Source organism: Rhinolophus sinicus, linkage group LG13, assembly GCF_036562045.2.
Source record: "Rhinolophus sinicus isolate RSC01 linkage group LG13, ASM3656204v1, whole genome shotgun sequence".
Taxonomy (NCBI): Eukaryota; Metazoa; Chordata; class Mammalia; order Chiroptera; family Rhinolophidae; genus Rhinolophus; species Rhinolophus sinicus.
Window position 1 is genome coordinate 57013044 of NC_133762.1, and position 13228 is coordinate 57026271.

Consider the following 13228-nt stretch of genomic DNA (forward strand, 5'->3'; position numbering starts at 1 on the left):
AAGAGGTTAAGAACATCTGCATTACTGGGATTTGAGTAGAAGAGTGACGTGGTCTGACAGTATTTTATAAGCATCACTCTATTTGCTTTGTTGAAGATGGATTTTCAGGGCAAAGGTGGAAGCATAGATACATATTAGGGTGCTGTTCCAATAACCCAGGCAAGAAGTGGTGGTGGCTGGGGCCAGCATTGGAGGTTGTGAGAAATGGTTGGATTCTGGATGCATTTTGAAGGGAAAGCCACCTGACATGCTGCTGGGCTGGAAGTGAGGTGTGTGAGAAAGAGCCAAGATGAAGCACATGGTTTGAGCCTGAACCACTGGAAGAATGGGGTTACCATTAACTAAGATGGGAAAGACAACAGGTGGAGGGCTTTGGAATAAGATTGAGATGACTATTTCAGGTTGTTTTCATTAGGAGATGCAGAGTCCAATATTTTGTCTGATACTAGTTCCTGAGAGAGGTATATTCAACTTTACCAATATGATGGGAAGTAGTCAAATTCTCATAATTCTGTGAATTTTCACTTCAATATTCTGAAGCTGTATTGTTAGATCCCTACAGGTTTGATATTGTCATATCTTCCTAGTGAATTTTTTATAAATACATAATTGGTGTTTAGAATACATATTAATAATCATTTGATGAGTCAAAATGAAGATACACACTCTACATATTAACTCCTTTTTTATTGAGTTATAACTGACATACAACATTATGTTTTTACTTTTATTAAATAAAGAACTTTTTCTCTCCTAATGCTTTTTGCTTAAGGTCTAGTTTATCTTATATTTAGATTGCTACACTAGCTTATATTTTGGCTATTATTTGCCATTCCCCTTTCTTTTTCCTTTCAACTAACTTTGGTATTATATATACATATTTGGTAACAGCTCACATACCAAGCAATCACCCATTGAAAGTATCCAATTCGGTGGTTTTAAGTACATTCACAAAGTTGTGCAATCATCACCTCTATGTGGCTCCAAAATATTTTCATCACCCCAAAGGATACCCCATATCCATTAAGCAGCCATTCCTATTCTCTCCTCCCCCAGCCCCCCTGGCAGCAGCTAATTTGCTTTCTGTCTCTATAAATTTGCCCATTCTGGATATAACATATAAATGGATTATACAGTATGTGGCCTTTGCGGTTCCTTTCACTCAGTATAATGTTTTCAGGGTTCATCTATGTTGTGGCATGTATCAGTACTTCACTCCCTGTCATGGCTGACTTAATATTCCATTGTATGGATGTGCCATATTTTGTTTGTCCATTCAGAAATTGATGGATATTTGGGTTCTTTCTGCCTTTGGGGCTATTATAAATAATGCGTCTATGAACTCATTCATGGACAAGGTTTTGTGTGGACATATGTTCTTAATTCCCTTGGGTATTTTCCTAGTACTTTTGTGGTCTTATTTTTTACATTCACATCTGTAATCCATTTGAACTAGATTTTGGTGTAAAGTGTCCATATCAGAACCAACTTCTTGCCCTTCACTTAAAAGTTGCTCATAAATATTAAGGTGATATTAATTGATAATTTTTATACCAGTTAATTACAGATGTAGATTGTTCTTTGCAAATAAGCCACTTTGTCCATAGTATGGGAGCATATGTTAAAATTTAAACACAAATATTAACTATAATATAAAGTTATATAGGTAAGAATATTTCGCTTTATTAATATTGGGAAGAGTAGCACTGTCCAACTTAGTAATAATACCTGAATGACTGGAGAACATTCAGTGCAAGACCAGCTATATAATATGCAGGGTCCATTACAAAATAAAAATGTGGGGCTCTAGCCTAAGACGGAGAAGTCATCTCCCCTTCCTATGGGCTCACCGCTCCGGTGCATGGTAAATAGGTATTGTTCAACATCTGGCAACCTCTGCACTGGGATGCACAGAATACTTGGGTGGGGGATGGGCAAGAGTCCCATGCTGAGTTGCCAGCTGAATGCACCATGGCATTGTCCCGGGTGGGATGTCCACCACTTTGCTCTGACAAGAGACTCCGTGGGACATCCTGACCACCATTCTTCCCACACCTATGTCCAGGACCCCACTGAGGGTGGGGCATAGTGGATTAATGTTGGCCTCCCCCACTGATGCAACCTAGTTGTCACCTCTGGCAGAGGGTGACAGCAGTCATGGGGCAGGGATAGGGAAACTCTTTGGGGCCCAAAATGCCAGGGGCAAGAAACAGATGGGAGAGAACCATTATGGAGTGAGGGTGGGAGGTTGTTACTACATGTGAGACAAGGCTCCAAGGCCCCACACATGCTCCATTGTCTTACTTGACTTCACGTAAAACACACAAAATCAAAGATAAAATTATTAAGAATTCTCATGAAGCCAGCCCAGGTTCAATGTAATTCCTTTTTATATAGTTCTCTGTGATTTAACTTTTTAAATTCCATTTATTGGGGTGACATTGGTTAATAAAATTATATAGGTTTCAAGTGTACAATTCTATAATACATCATCTGTATATTGCATTGTGTTGACCACCCAAAGACAAATCTTTCATCACCATATAATTGACCCCCTTTACCCTCTTCTACCACCCTCTCTCCTCCCTTCCCCTCAGGTAACCACTAAACTCTTGTCTGTGTCTATGAGATTTTGTTTATCTCGTTTGTTCATTTGTTGCTTTCAGTTTTATATCCCACATATGAGTGAAATCATGTGGTTCTTGACTTTTTCCATCTGACGTATTTTGCTTAGCACAATATTCTCAAGATCCATCTATGACCTCATAGGCAAGAGAAATAAAAGCAAAAATAAATGCATGGGACTATTTCAAACTAAAGAGCTTCTGCACAGCAAAAGAAACCATCAACAAAACAAAGAGGCAACCAATTGAATGGGAGAAGGGGCTAATATCCAAAATATATAAAGAACTCATGCAACTCAAGAATGAAACAAATAATCCAGTTAAAAAACGGGCAGAGGACTTGAACAGACACTTCTCCCAAGAAGACATACAGACGGCCAACAGATATATGAGAAGATGTTCAACTTCAATGTAACTTCTTAATATATTTTTTAAATTTGGGGAAGAATTTGGCTTTGTGTATGAAGTATATATGAAATAAAGCGTGGTGCTGAACATTTTAAATTAAATGAATTTAAAGTGTTAGTTTGTGTTGTCTCTGGTTAATGGCGTTATCAGTGATTTTACCTTATTCTTTGTACTTCTTTTACATGTTTTTTCCAGGTTTTCTAGAATGAGATGAGTTACTTTTGTAATCATTTAAACCCCAATGTTATATAAAGGTATTTTACTGATACTATCTTATATAAATGATATGTTACAATTCTGTCTCCATTTTTTTTAGGGAGGGGAATATATATTTTAGTACTTTAGCCTAAAAACAATGTATTTCTCTTTACTCAGGACCATTAATATAAGATTAGCCAATTTATCGGATACTCCTGGTGTTGAAAATCTTGTCAGCACCCTCATGCTGAATAAAAGGATAATGGAGGATCTAAAGCATTACAATGAGGCTCGCAGAGACCCTGTAAGTACTTGCTATGATTAGACTGGCTTTCTTTCCTTACACTGTTGGCCCATTATGACCCATGTGGGTTCAACCCTGATATCTCCTTCGACCTCAGTGGGAGAATCGTGTGGTGGGGAGTGGCAGAGGTGGCATTGGAAGATGGGAGCAAGAGGAGAAAAACAAGGCAACAGGTTTAAAAAAGTGAGGCTGTTCAGATACCCTAAATCCTTACCATGGGGATGGAAAATTTGGACTTGATCCAGACAAGTGTCACAAAATGAGATAGATCCCCATTGCTTAGAATACACAAATCTGACTGAGGTTAGTAAATGGTGGCTCAGGAATATGTGGGTGCCTGGTGCCCAACTCAGCAGCATTTGATATCAAACTTAGGGCATGGAACTCCTTTTCAGCCCTGCTGGTTGATGAGTCTGTCTATACCCTTTTGTTGAGCTGGCTGCATCCTTAAGGATTGGATGGCCTGGGAAAGTTCCTGTATGACAATTGTTGGGTTCTTTTCCTAGTATAGTAACTGTACTGTATTTTTGCCATGGCAATGGGAAAGCTAGCAGTCGCTCTTACATTAACACTGCTTTCTTAAGGAGTATGCCAGTTAATTTGACCAGACATGGAACAATACATGTAGTTAGAGAAATGCTTAGTTAACTTTTTAATAAATTTAATTATTTTAAAAATATTATTGAAGTATAACCCCAATAAACAATTTGATGGACTTCACAATTTGAATACACTATGTAACAAGCACCTGTTTCAAGAAACAGATTAACCCCAGCCCACTAGAAGTTCCCCTTATGCTCTCATTCAGTCACTCTCCCTCCAGGTTAATACCACCTTGACTCCTAAGATGACAGATTAGTTAAAGCTGTTTTTGAACTTTATTTAAAGGGATCGTACTGTATGTTTTCTGATATCAGTCTTCTTTTGCTCAGCGATGTTTGTGAGGTTGATCCATATTGTGGCGTAAAGTATTTCATTGCATAATTATACTACAATTTATTTCTTCATTCTACTGTTGAGGTAATTTGGGGAGTTACCAGTTATTGGCTCTTTTAAATAAAACTTGTGGATAATTTTTAACTCATCAAGAGGGAGATGCCAAACACCTAAATGTAGTGAAACTTAATATTTATAAAGGCATTGAATTAAAAGAAAACTTCCTCCAGCACATGTATTTTTGTTTTTGTTTGTCTTAGTCTTCTTGTTTCTTCATTTTTTTGGCTCACCAACACAGTATGATGTAGTGCCCTGGTTCTCAGAGTGTGGTCTGAAGAACCCTAGGTGTCTACAAGACATGAATTTTCAGGGAGTCTGTGAGGTAAAAACCATTTTCATAATGAGTATGAAATTATTTTTCTTTTCTGCGGTACTGATATTTGCACTGATGGTGCACAAGCAATGGTGGACAAAACCTCAGGCGCCTCAGTGTGGATCAAGGCACTGGCACCAAACTTCTAACTGGTCACTGAGTTCTTCACTGCCACACACTCACACTCACAACAGGGAAAGAAAACCCACAATGCGATATCACTGCACACCAAACAGAATGACTGAAATAAAAAAGAATGACACTAGTAAATGCTGGCAATGATACCAGGAAATCAGATCATACATGTGTTGTTAGTGGGAATGTGAAATAGTATTGCCACTCTGGAAAACATTTTGGTTATTTCTTAAAAAGCTGGAAGTGAACTAGCAATTGCACTGCTGGGCACTTATCCCAGAGAAATTAAGACTTGTACACAAATACTCATATCAACTGGAATCAGCCCAGATGTCCTTCAGCAGGTGGATGGGTAACCATGGCACTTCTGTGCTGTGGAATAGTGCTCAGCAATAGAAGGGAATGGCCTGTTTTTACATGCCTCAAGTTGGATGAATCTCCAGAGAATTAGGCTCAGTAGGAAAAAAGCCAGTCCCTAAAGGTTACATACAGTATGATTCCTCTTATATGACATTTTTGAAATGACAAAGTTTTAGAAATGGAGAATATGTCATTTGCTGTCAGGTTAAAGATGGGAGGAGAGCAGGGGCAGATGGGTGTGGTTATAATAGATGATCCCATAGATCCTGTGTTGGAACTGTTCAGTATCATCTTGACTGTGGTGCTGTGTACAGGAATCTAAACGGGATAAAATTGTGGAGAATTTAATACACACTCACAATCACATCAGTGTGCATTCCCTGCTTGTCATATTATACTAGAGTTCTGCAAAATGCTGGCATTAGGGGATACTGGAAAAGTGTACAAGAAATCTCTCTGTATTATTTCTTACAGCTGGTTAGGAATCTACATCTATCTCAATAGACATTTCAATTATAAAAAGGGAAAGCCAGTTTCACTTGATGCAGTAAAAACTATTAAGTTTAAGTCTCCACCTCAATTGAGTACATGTATTTTTAGTATTCTGTGTGGCAAAATGAGAAGTACACATAAAGCTCTTCTGTTGCAGGCTGAAAGTATGTTGGTTGTTTCAGGAAAACACATTTATGCAATTGTTTGAGTTGCATGCTGATCCAGCCGCTGTTTTCATGGAACACCATTTTCACTTGAGAGAATAGCTGGCAGACAAAATATGGCTATTCTGTCTTGGGTAGTTGGCAGACATTTTCTTAAAAATGAATAAAGTGAGCTTGTCACTCCAAGAGAACAACTGACAGCATTTGTCACCTATGATAAAATCCAAGCTTTCAAGAAAAAAATTAGAATTTTGGAAAGTCAGTATCTGCCATTGTGAGCTTGACAGCTTCCCAATACTTAAAAGACTTTTTCTGATATGTCTGGTGGTGATATTAGCAAGTGTGATATTTTGGTATTTTTTAATCAAATAGGTCAACATTTGGAAAATCTGCATAACCTTGGCAAACCAATATTTTCCAGATAAACAATACATGATGTTACAAAATCATGCATAGGTAAAAGATTTATTCAAAATGCAAAACAGACCGATGAATTTTAATGCAGTAGTATATACAAAGTTCATTGATATGGTTTCAGATTCAAACTTAAAAATTTTAATCTTTAAAACACTACCACTTCTTAAGCTTCGGTGAAGCATCAAAGAAGAATATCTATAATTATCTGAAAAGATTATTCCTTTTTCAACTCTATCTTTGTGAAGATATTTTTTCATATATTTTAACCAAAATAACATATTGCAACAGATTGATTACAGAAGCTTGTCTTCCATTAAGTCAGACATTAAAGAGATTTAAAACAATATGAAACATTACTACTCTTCTCTCAATATTTTTGTCAAATTAAAAAATTTGTGTTAATTAATAAGTTAAAATTTTAAAAATTCAAAATTTTCTCTGTTTTAATTTATAATACAGGAAACAGTGATAGACATTATACACATAAACCAAAGCTCTTTGTAGTCCTCTGGGCATGGGGGCCCTGAGACCACAGTATTTGAGAACTACTGTTATAGAGCTAAAGAAAACAGATTCCACGTCAAGGGAATGTGATTTGAATCATAGGTCCATCCCTTACTAGCTGGAGATCTTGACAAGTTACTCAACCTCCCAAGCCTTATTTTCTCATAAATGAAGTAGAAATAATGATAATACTTATCTCATAGGTTGGAGTGAGGTTCAAATGAACACAAAGAGGGCATTTAACTAACTACCTGGCCCAGAGGTAAGTGGTGATAGATGGTGGCTCTGACTATCATTATGTGATCATCATTAAAACCCATTATTGACTGCTTACAGAAACATTAATAGTGATATTTTCAAAGGTTTTAAAACATGCTTATCATTTCAGGATGGAACACCACTGCAGGCGTTTGTAGCTGATGTGGCAGAACAAATAGTTGGCATTGCAGTGATCAGAAATGAAATGGTAAATTATGAAATGGATATTAATTTCTTTGTGCCTTTTTATATCATAAATTATCACACAATACCTTTTTTTTTTAAGATTTTATTGGGGAAGAAGAACAGGACTTTATTGTTGGGGAACAGTGTGTACTTGCAGGATTTTTTCTAAGTCAAGTTGTTGTCCTCAATTGTAGTTGTGGAGGGTGCAGCTCTGCTCCAGGTCCAGTTGCTGTTGCTAGTTGTAGGGGGCACAGCCCACCATCCCATGGTGGGAGTCAAACCGGCAACCTTGTGGTAAAGAGGATGCGCTCCAACCAAATGAGCCACCTGGGAGCTCAGCGGCAGCTCAGCTCAATCTTAGTTGCAGGGGGTGCTGCCCACTATCCCTTGCGGGAGTCGAGGAATGGAACTGGCAACCTTGTGGTTGAGAGGATGCGCTCCAACCAACTGAGCCATTCGGGAGCTCAGCGGCAGCTCAGCTCAAGGTGCTGTGTTCAATCTTAGTTGCAGGGGGCGGAGCCCAGCATCCCGTGTGGGAGTCAAGGAGTCCAACCGGCTACTTTGTGGTTGAGAGCCCACTGGCCCATGTGGGAATCGAACCGGCAGCCTTCCGCATTAGGATCACTGAGCTCCAACCACCTGAGCCACCCGACCGGACCCCACAATACATCTTTTGAAGTTTCATTTTTACTTATTTAATATGAATGTCTTCTTTTTCTCAAGGATATAAATCATCAAAGGCATCCCACTCGGCAGCCTTTCAAATATTCATTTTTTTTTCCAGTTCAACGTTTAAAATAATAGAAAAATACATGAAAGCATTCACATTCTAAAAATTCAAATAACCTTCCACCATCAAAAAAAGTTCCACTGCTCTCTGCAACGGATTACTACTATTGATAGGCATTTATCTCTTCCAACATTCTTCCTTGCACTTAATTAGGAGTGTGTGTGTGTGTGTGTGTGTGTGTGTGTGTGTGTGTGTGTCTCAAGAGGACATCTGATTTTATTTTTTCCCAATGCACAGCCAATTATTCTAAAGTTTTTATTACAGAGTAGTCTATTCTTTCCCTGCTGATTTAAAATGCTGCCTTTACATTATTAAATTTCCATGTGCCTGTGTCTATTTTTACTCTCTATTTTGTTCCACGGATTTATTTGTTGATATCTATTTCATTATCATGTGCTTTGATATCTGGTAGGGAGTCTTCTCTCATTTGTTTTTTTTCCCTAAATTTTCATGATTTTACTTGGATATTTCTTCCCCCAGATAAACCTTGTAATACTTATGAATTTATTTGCACCTATGTAGATTTTATAGAAAATTTTAGGCAGAATTGACAATTAAAATACTGGGACTTCCCTTCTAGGAACATAGCTTCCTCTATTTTTGTTATTGTGTTGTTGAATTCTTTTGGATTCTTCAGAAAAGTTTTGTGGCTTTTTTTCACACAGGTTTTGTTTGCCAGTTACTTATCTAGCCCTCGGGTTCACTGTGTGCCCTTCCCCATCCTGTGCAATCCCAGGGAGCCCAACCTGGTGGGTAGCATCACAGTGCCTTTGCCCTTTGGGTTCCAGTTAGGTTTGGCCAACGGGGAACCCTGATGAAAAGAAGGGAGGAGAGTGAAATTGGGGTCCCTGGTCTCTCCACTGAATTCTCTGATCTTTTCAAGTCAGCCTCTTTTCCATGACTCTTACTGGGTTCCAGTAACCAGTACCTCTCAGGCCACCTACTTAGGGTGGTAATATCTTGCAGTTGCTGCTACACTATCCCTGCTGGTTTCTCTACACCCTGCTCCCTCTTTGTAAATAGTCCCTTTGTTAAACCTACCTCCAATTATGCTAATTTGAACATACCATCTGTTTCCTGCTGAGACCATGACCAATACAGTCCTGGACATTTGTGATTTATTTCTACATGTTTTATATTTTTCTGTGTATTGTGAATAGACACTTTTTTTTTCATTGTACTTTCAATATTTGGTATGTGGGAAAACTACTAATTTTTGTATTGTGATCTTGTATCCAACCACGTTTTTGAAGTCTTTTATTAGCTCTGAGTGTTTCTCCATTGATTCTCTTTCTGGCAGAGCATCACTGGTCAAAGCAGCTACAGGGCATGCTCAGATTACAGGGACAGAATGGACTCCAGCTCGTGATGGGCGTGGGCGAGTTCCCTCTGCAGAAGAGCATATGGGATGAGAGATATTGTCATGACCATCTTTGGAAAATAGAATCTGCCACACCTTCTTTTAAAAATATTTATACCTTATTTCTTTTCCCAACTTTATTGTATGTTTAGAACAATATTGAATAGTAGTGTTTATAATGGGTACTTTTGTTGTGGTTCTGGTTTTAATGGGAATGATTCTATATGTATTTTCCCCCATTTAGAGTAATATTTGCTGTAGATACTGGGAGATATCCTTTATCAAATTAAGGCAGTTCTCTCCTATTTCTAGTTTACTATAAGTTTTTATTATGAATGAGTGTTGAATTTTATCAAATGTGTTTTTGGCATTTATTGAGATGCTTACATGGCTTTATTCCTTTAATATATTCAAACTATCCTCATTCTTGAATTCATCTCTCTTTTGATTCATACATCTTTGAGTATTTCTTTTAGAGAGGGTGGTAGGTAATAGTGTCTCTGAGTCCATACATATACAGAAATTTCCATTTTGTCCTCACTTGAATACTCATTTGACTGTGTATACAATTCTTATTCAAATTATTTATCAGAATGTTGGCATTTTTACTCTTGCTGTCTTCTAGTGACCAGGGTCACTGATAAAATATAATTTGATATAAATAAATGTATGTTTGTTTGCTTTCTCTCTTGAGAATTCGTTTTTTTCTTTTTATCCCTGAAATTTTGAAAATTTACCAAGAAGTATCTTATGCCTCTTTTGAGCTTGGGAACAGCTTTCTTCTATGATTTTATTAATTGTTTCTTCCCTTTCATTTTTCTCTCTTCATTTCCTCTTGAATTCCTTTTTAGATAGCTACTGGAACTTTTGAATTGGTCATTCACTGTCTCTTAACTTTCTTCTCATATTTTTTAATCTCTAATACTTTTTTCTAGGAGATTTCCTTAAATTTTGTCTCTGGATCCCTAATCAGTCTTCAGCCATGTCTATTCTATTATCCAGGCCTCCTATTAGGATTTTAATTTCAGGGTCCGTATATTTAACTTCCAAGTCTCTTCATTGTTCTTTTTTGTAGCAGCATGATGTTATGCTATATTGAAAATCCTTTTTGGTATGTCTGAGGACACTAATAGATTTTTTCTTTTTTAATTCTGTTCCCTGAATAACCTCTGTTTTCTCTGGAGTAAGTTGTATGTTTCTCTATTCTGGTCTTTCACATTTGTTGGTTTTCCTTAAAAGTCTGTTCATGTCCTGAACGACAGATTAGATTACCAGTATGGCTGTCTGGCATGGGTATCCTGACAGTTGTGTATATCTGCTCTCCACTGCATTTCTCCAGTCACTGGGAGGGCTGCTCAGCCCCCTGACTGATTGGGAGGGGCATCAGTCAACTGGCTTCCTCTTGTGGTGCTTGAAGGCAGTACTGGCAGGCAGGGACCTTCAAGTGGCCCAAGGTAGGAAGGTTTAAACTAGTGGGAGAGAAGTTCAGTAAGCTTCCTTCTAAGGTAAAAGTGCCTTGCTCTTTTGTTCCCCCATCACTCTCTCCTCATTATTTTAAAAATAATTTTTTGTTTAATTTTAAGTGTTTTGGGATGGGAGGAAAATTAGATGCACGTGGCCCATCTGCTGTTTTGTGCTAATAACCTCTATTGGCTCTGTTTTTCAGTGATTTCTCAGCCCTACACTTGTTACTCATTTTATTTTATAATGAGAAATGCCTACTTGGTAATTAAATAAAAGTCTTGGAGTGTAAAGGCAATATAGGGTCAATGCAGATGGAAAGCTCAGACATTGCCAGAATTGCCCTCGGGCCCCAAACACAGTTTCCTCTGTGCTTTGTGGCAGAAGCTGGAAAGACAAGCGACCTGGAGGGGCTTGGACACAGGCTTCACAGTTTTCCTGAATTTTCTACTGCGAGCCTGTCCTTGCCTGTTCTTGTGAAAGCAAGTTCATTGCATTTTCCAATTCCTCTTCTTTTTTTTTTTTTTCAATTTTTTTTATTGGGGAATGTTATGGAACAGTGTGCTTCTCCAGGGCCCATCAGCTCCTAAGTCGTTGTCCTTCAATTGTTGTCCTTCAGTCTAGTTGTGGAGGGCGCAGCTCAGCACCAAGTCCAGTTGCCATTTTCAAACCTTTAGTTTCAGGGGGTGCGGCCCACCGTCCCATGCGGGAATTGAACCGGCAACCTTGTTGAGAGCTCGCGCTCTAACCATCTGAGCCATTTGGCTGCCCCTCCAGAAGCCCAGTGGCAGCTCATTGTCTTCAATCCCGTTGTGGAGGGCACAGCTCACTGGCCCATGTGGGAATCAAACCGGCAACCCTGTTGTTCAGAGCTTGCACGCTAACAAACTGAGCCATCCGGCCACCCCCATCCAATTCCTCTTCTTCAAAGTGTGCTTTTAGGGCAATTTTACTGTGGAAAATGCAAAGAAATATAAGTAGTGCTTTCCAATCTGCATATGGTTTGATTTTCCCTGTATATCAAATGTGTTTATTGCTTCTGTCATTAGAGAGTCACACTCTGGTTTTCACGCCCACCTCCACAGTGTGCACTGCTGGGAAGTGAAGCAGGACAAGCTGAACCAGTGCACAGTTAGCATGGATGAGCCCCTGTTTTCCTTCTCCGCAGTATGGGGTGATCAGGACAGGGCCCACAGAAGCAGGAGTTTTACAAGTAAACATTCACCAGTCCTTTAAATTACCTTCCACAGTGTAAACATGTTATACAGTCATATGAACATAACAACGGTCGGTCAATGATGGACTGCATATACAGCGGAGGTTCCCACCGCTATAATCCCAAGATTATAATGGAGCTGAAAAATTCCTATTGCCCTTGTAGCTGATGTTCTAATGTCACAGCGCAGTGCATTACTCACGTGTTGGGGATGCTGGTGTAAACCTGCCAGTCATATAAAAGTAGAGCACATACAATTATGTACAGTACATAATACTTGGTAATGATAATAAATGACTATGTTACTGGTATACGTATTTACTATATTATACGTTTTGTTATTTTAGAGTCTTTCTACTTATAAAAAAATGTTTGCTATAAAATTGTATGCCATGTTATGTTGGCAGCAGCCACGTATATCTCATTTTTTACTGCATTTCTTGATTGCATCTTTTTCTCTTGTGCTTGATTTAATCTCATGTTGTTTTGTACAGTAACATGTTGTACAAGCGTGTAGCCTAGGGCTATACCATACAGCCTAAGTGTGCAGTAGACTATACCATCTAGTTTTGCATAAGTGCACCCTATGATGTTCGCACAATGACGACAAAATCACCTTCTGATGTATTTCTCAGAATGTTTGCCTAACAACTCATTTCTCAGAATGTGTCCCAGTCGTTAAGCAATGCATACTGTACCTCAAAGGGATAAAAAGTTTAAGGAATGCCTGTGGATGAGGCCCAGCCTCGCAGTTTTATTGTAGGCCAACCCAGCCACATGTGCCAATCAAAGTGTGGGACTTGTGGGATGGCTCACTTCCACTGTAATAGGTGAATAGACAATAGTAGCGAATCCAGAGAATGCTGGTGGGTGTTTGTCCTGCTCCGGAAATTTGCACACGCTCAGTCAGTCCTGCTGACCAGCTCATGCTCCCCTTGCCCAACGGCAGTGAAGAGCTGCTGTCCTGTTGCGTGGCCACTAGCAGAGATGCAAGGCTCTCCGTAAAGAACAAATTCCAAAGCTATTTAGCCATACTTCAGAG

The 13228-nt window shown here is 38.8% G+C and overlaps 1 protein-coding gene across 5 annotated transcripts in view; it reads left to right on the forward strand.

The window, feature by feature from the left end:
• Window positions 1–13228, forward strand: part of CFAP61 (cilia and flagella associated protein 61) — a 332611-nt gene that overhangs the window by 137090 nt on the left and 182293 nt on the right. For all 5 annotated transcript variants that reach the window (XM_019712531.2, XM_074317334.1, XM_074317335.1 and 2 more), the window contains exons 14-15: window positions 3408–3534; window positions 7304–7381. In XM_019712531.2, the coding sequence (XP_019568090.2) occupies window positions 3408–3534; window positions 7304–7381 (205 nt within the window). The remainder of the gene's footprint in view (window positions 1–3407; window positions 3535–7303; window positions 7382–13228) is intronic.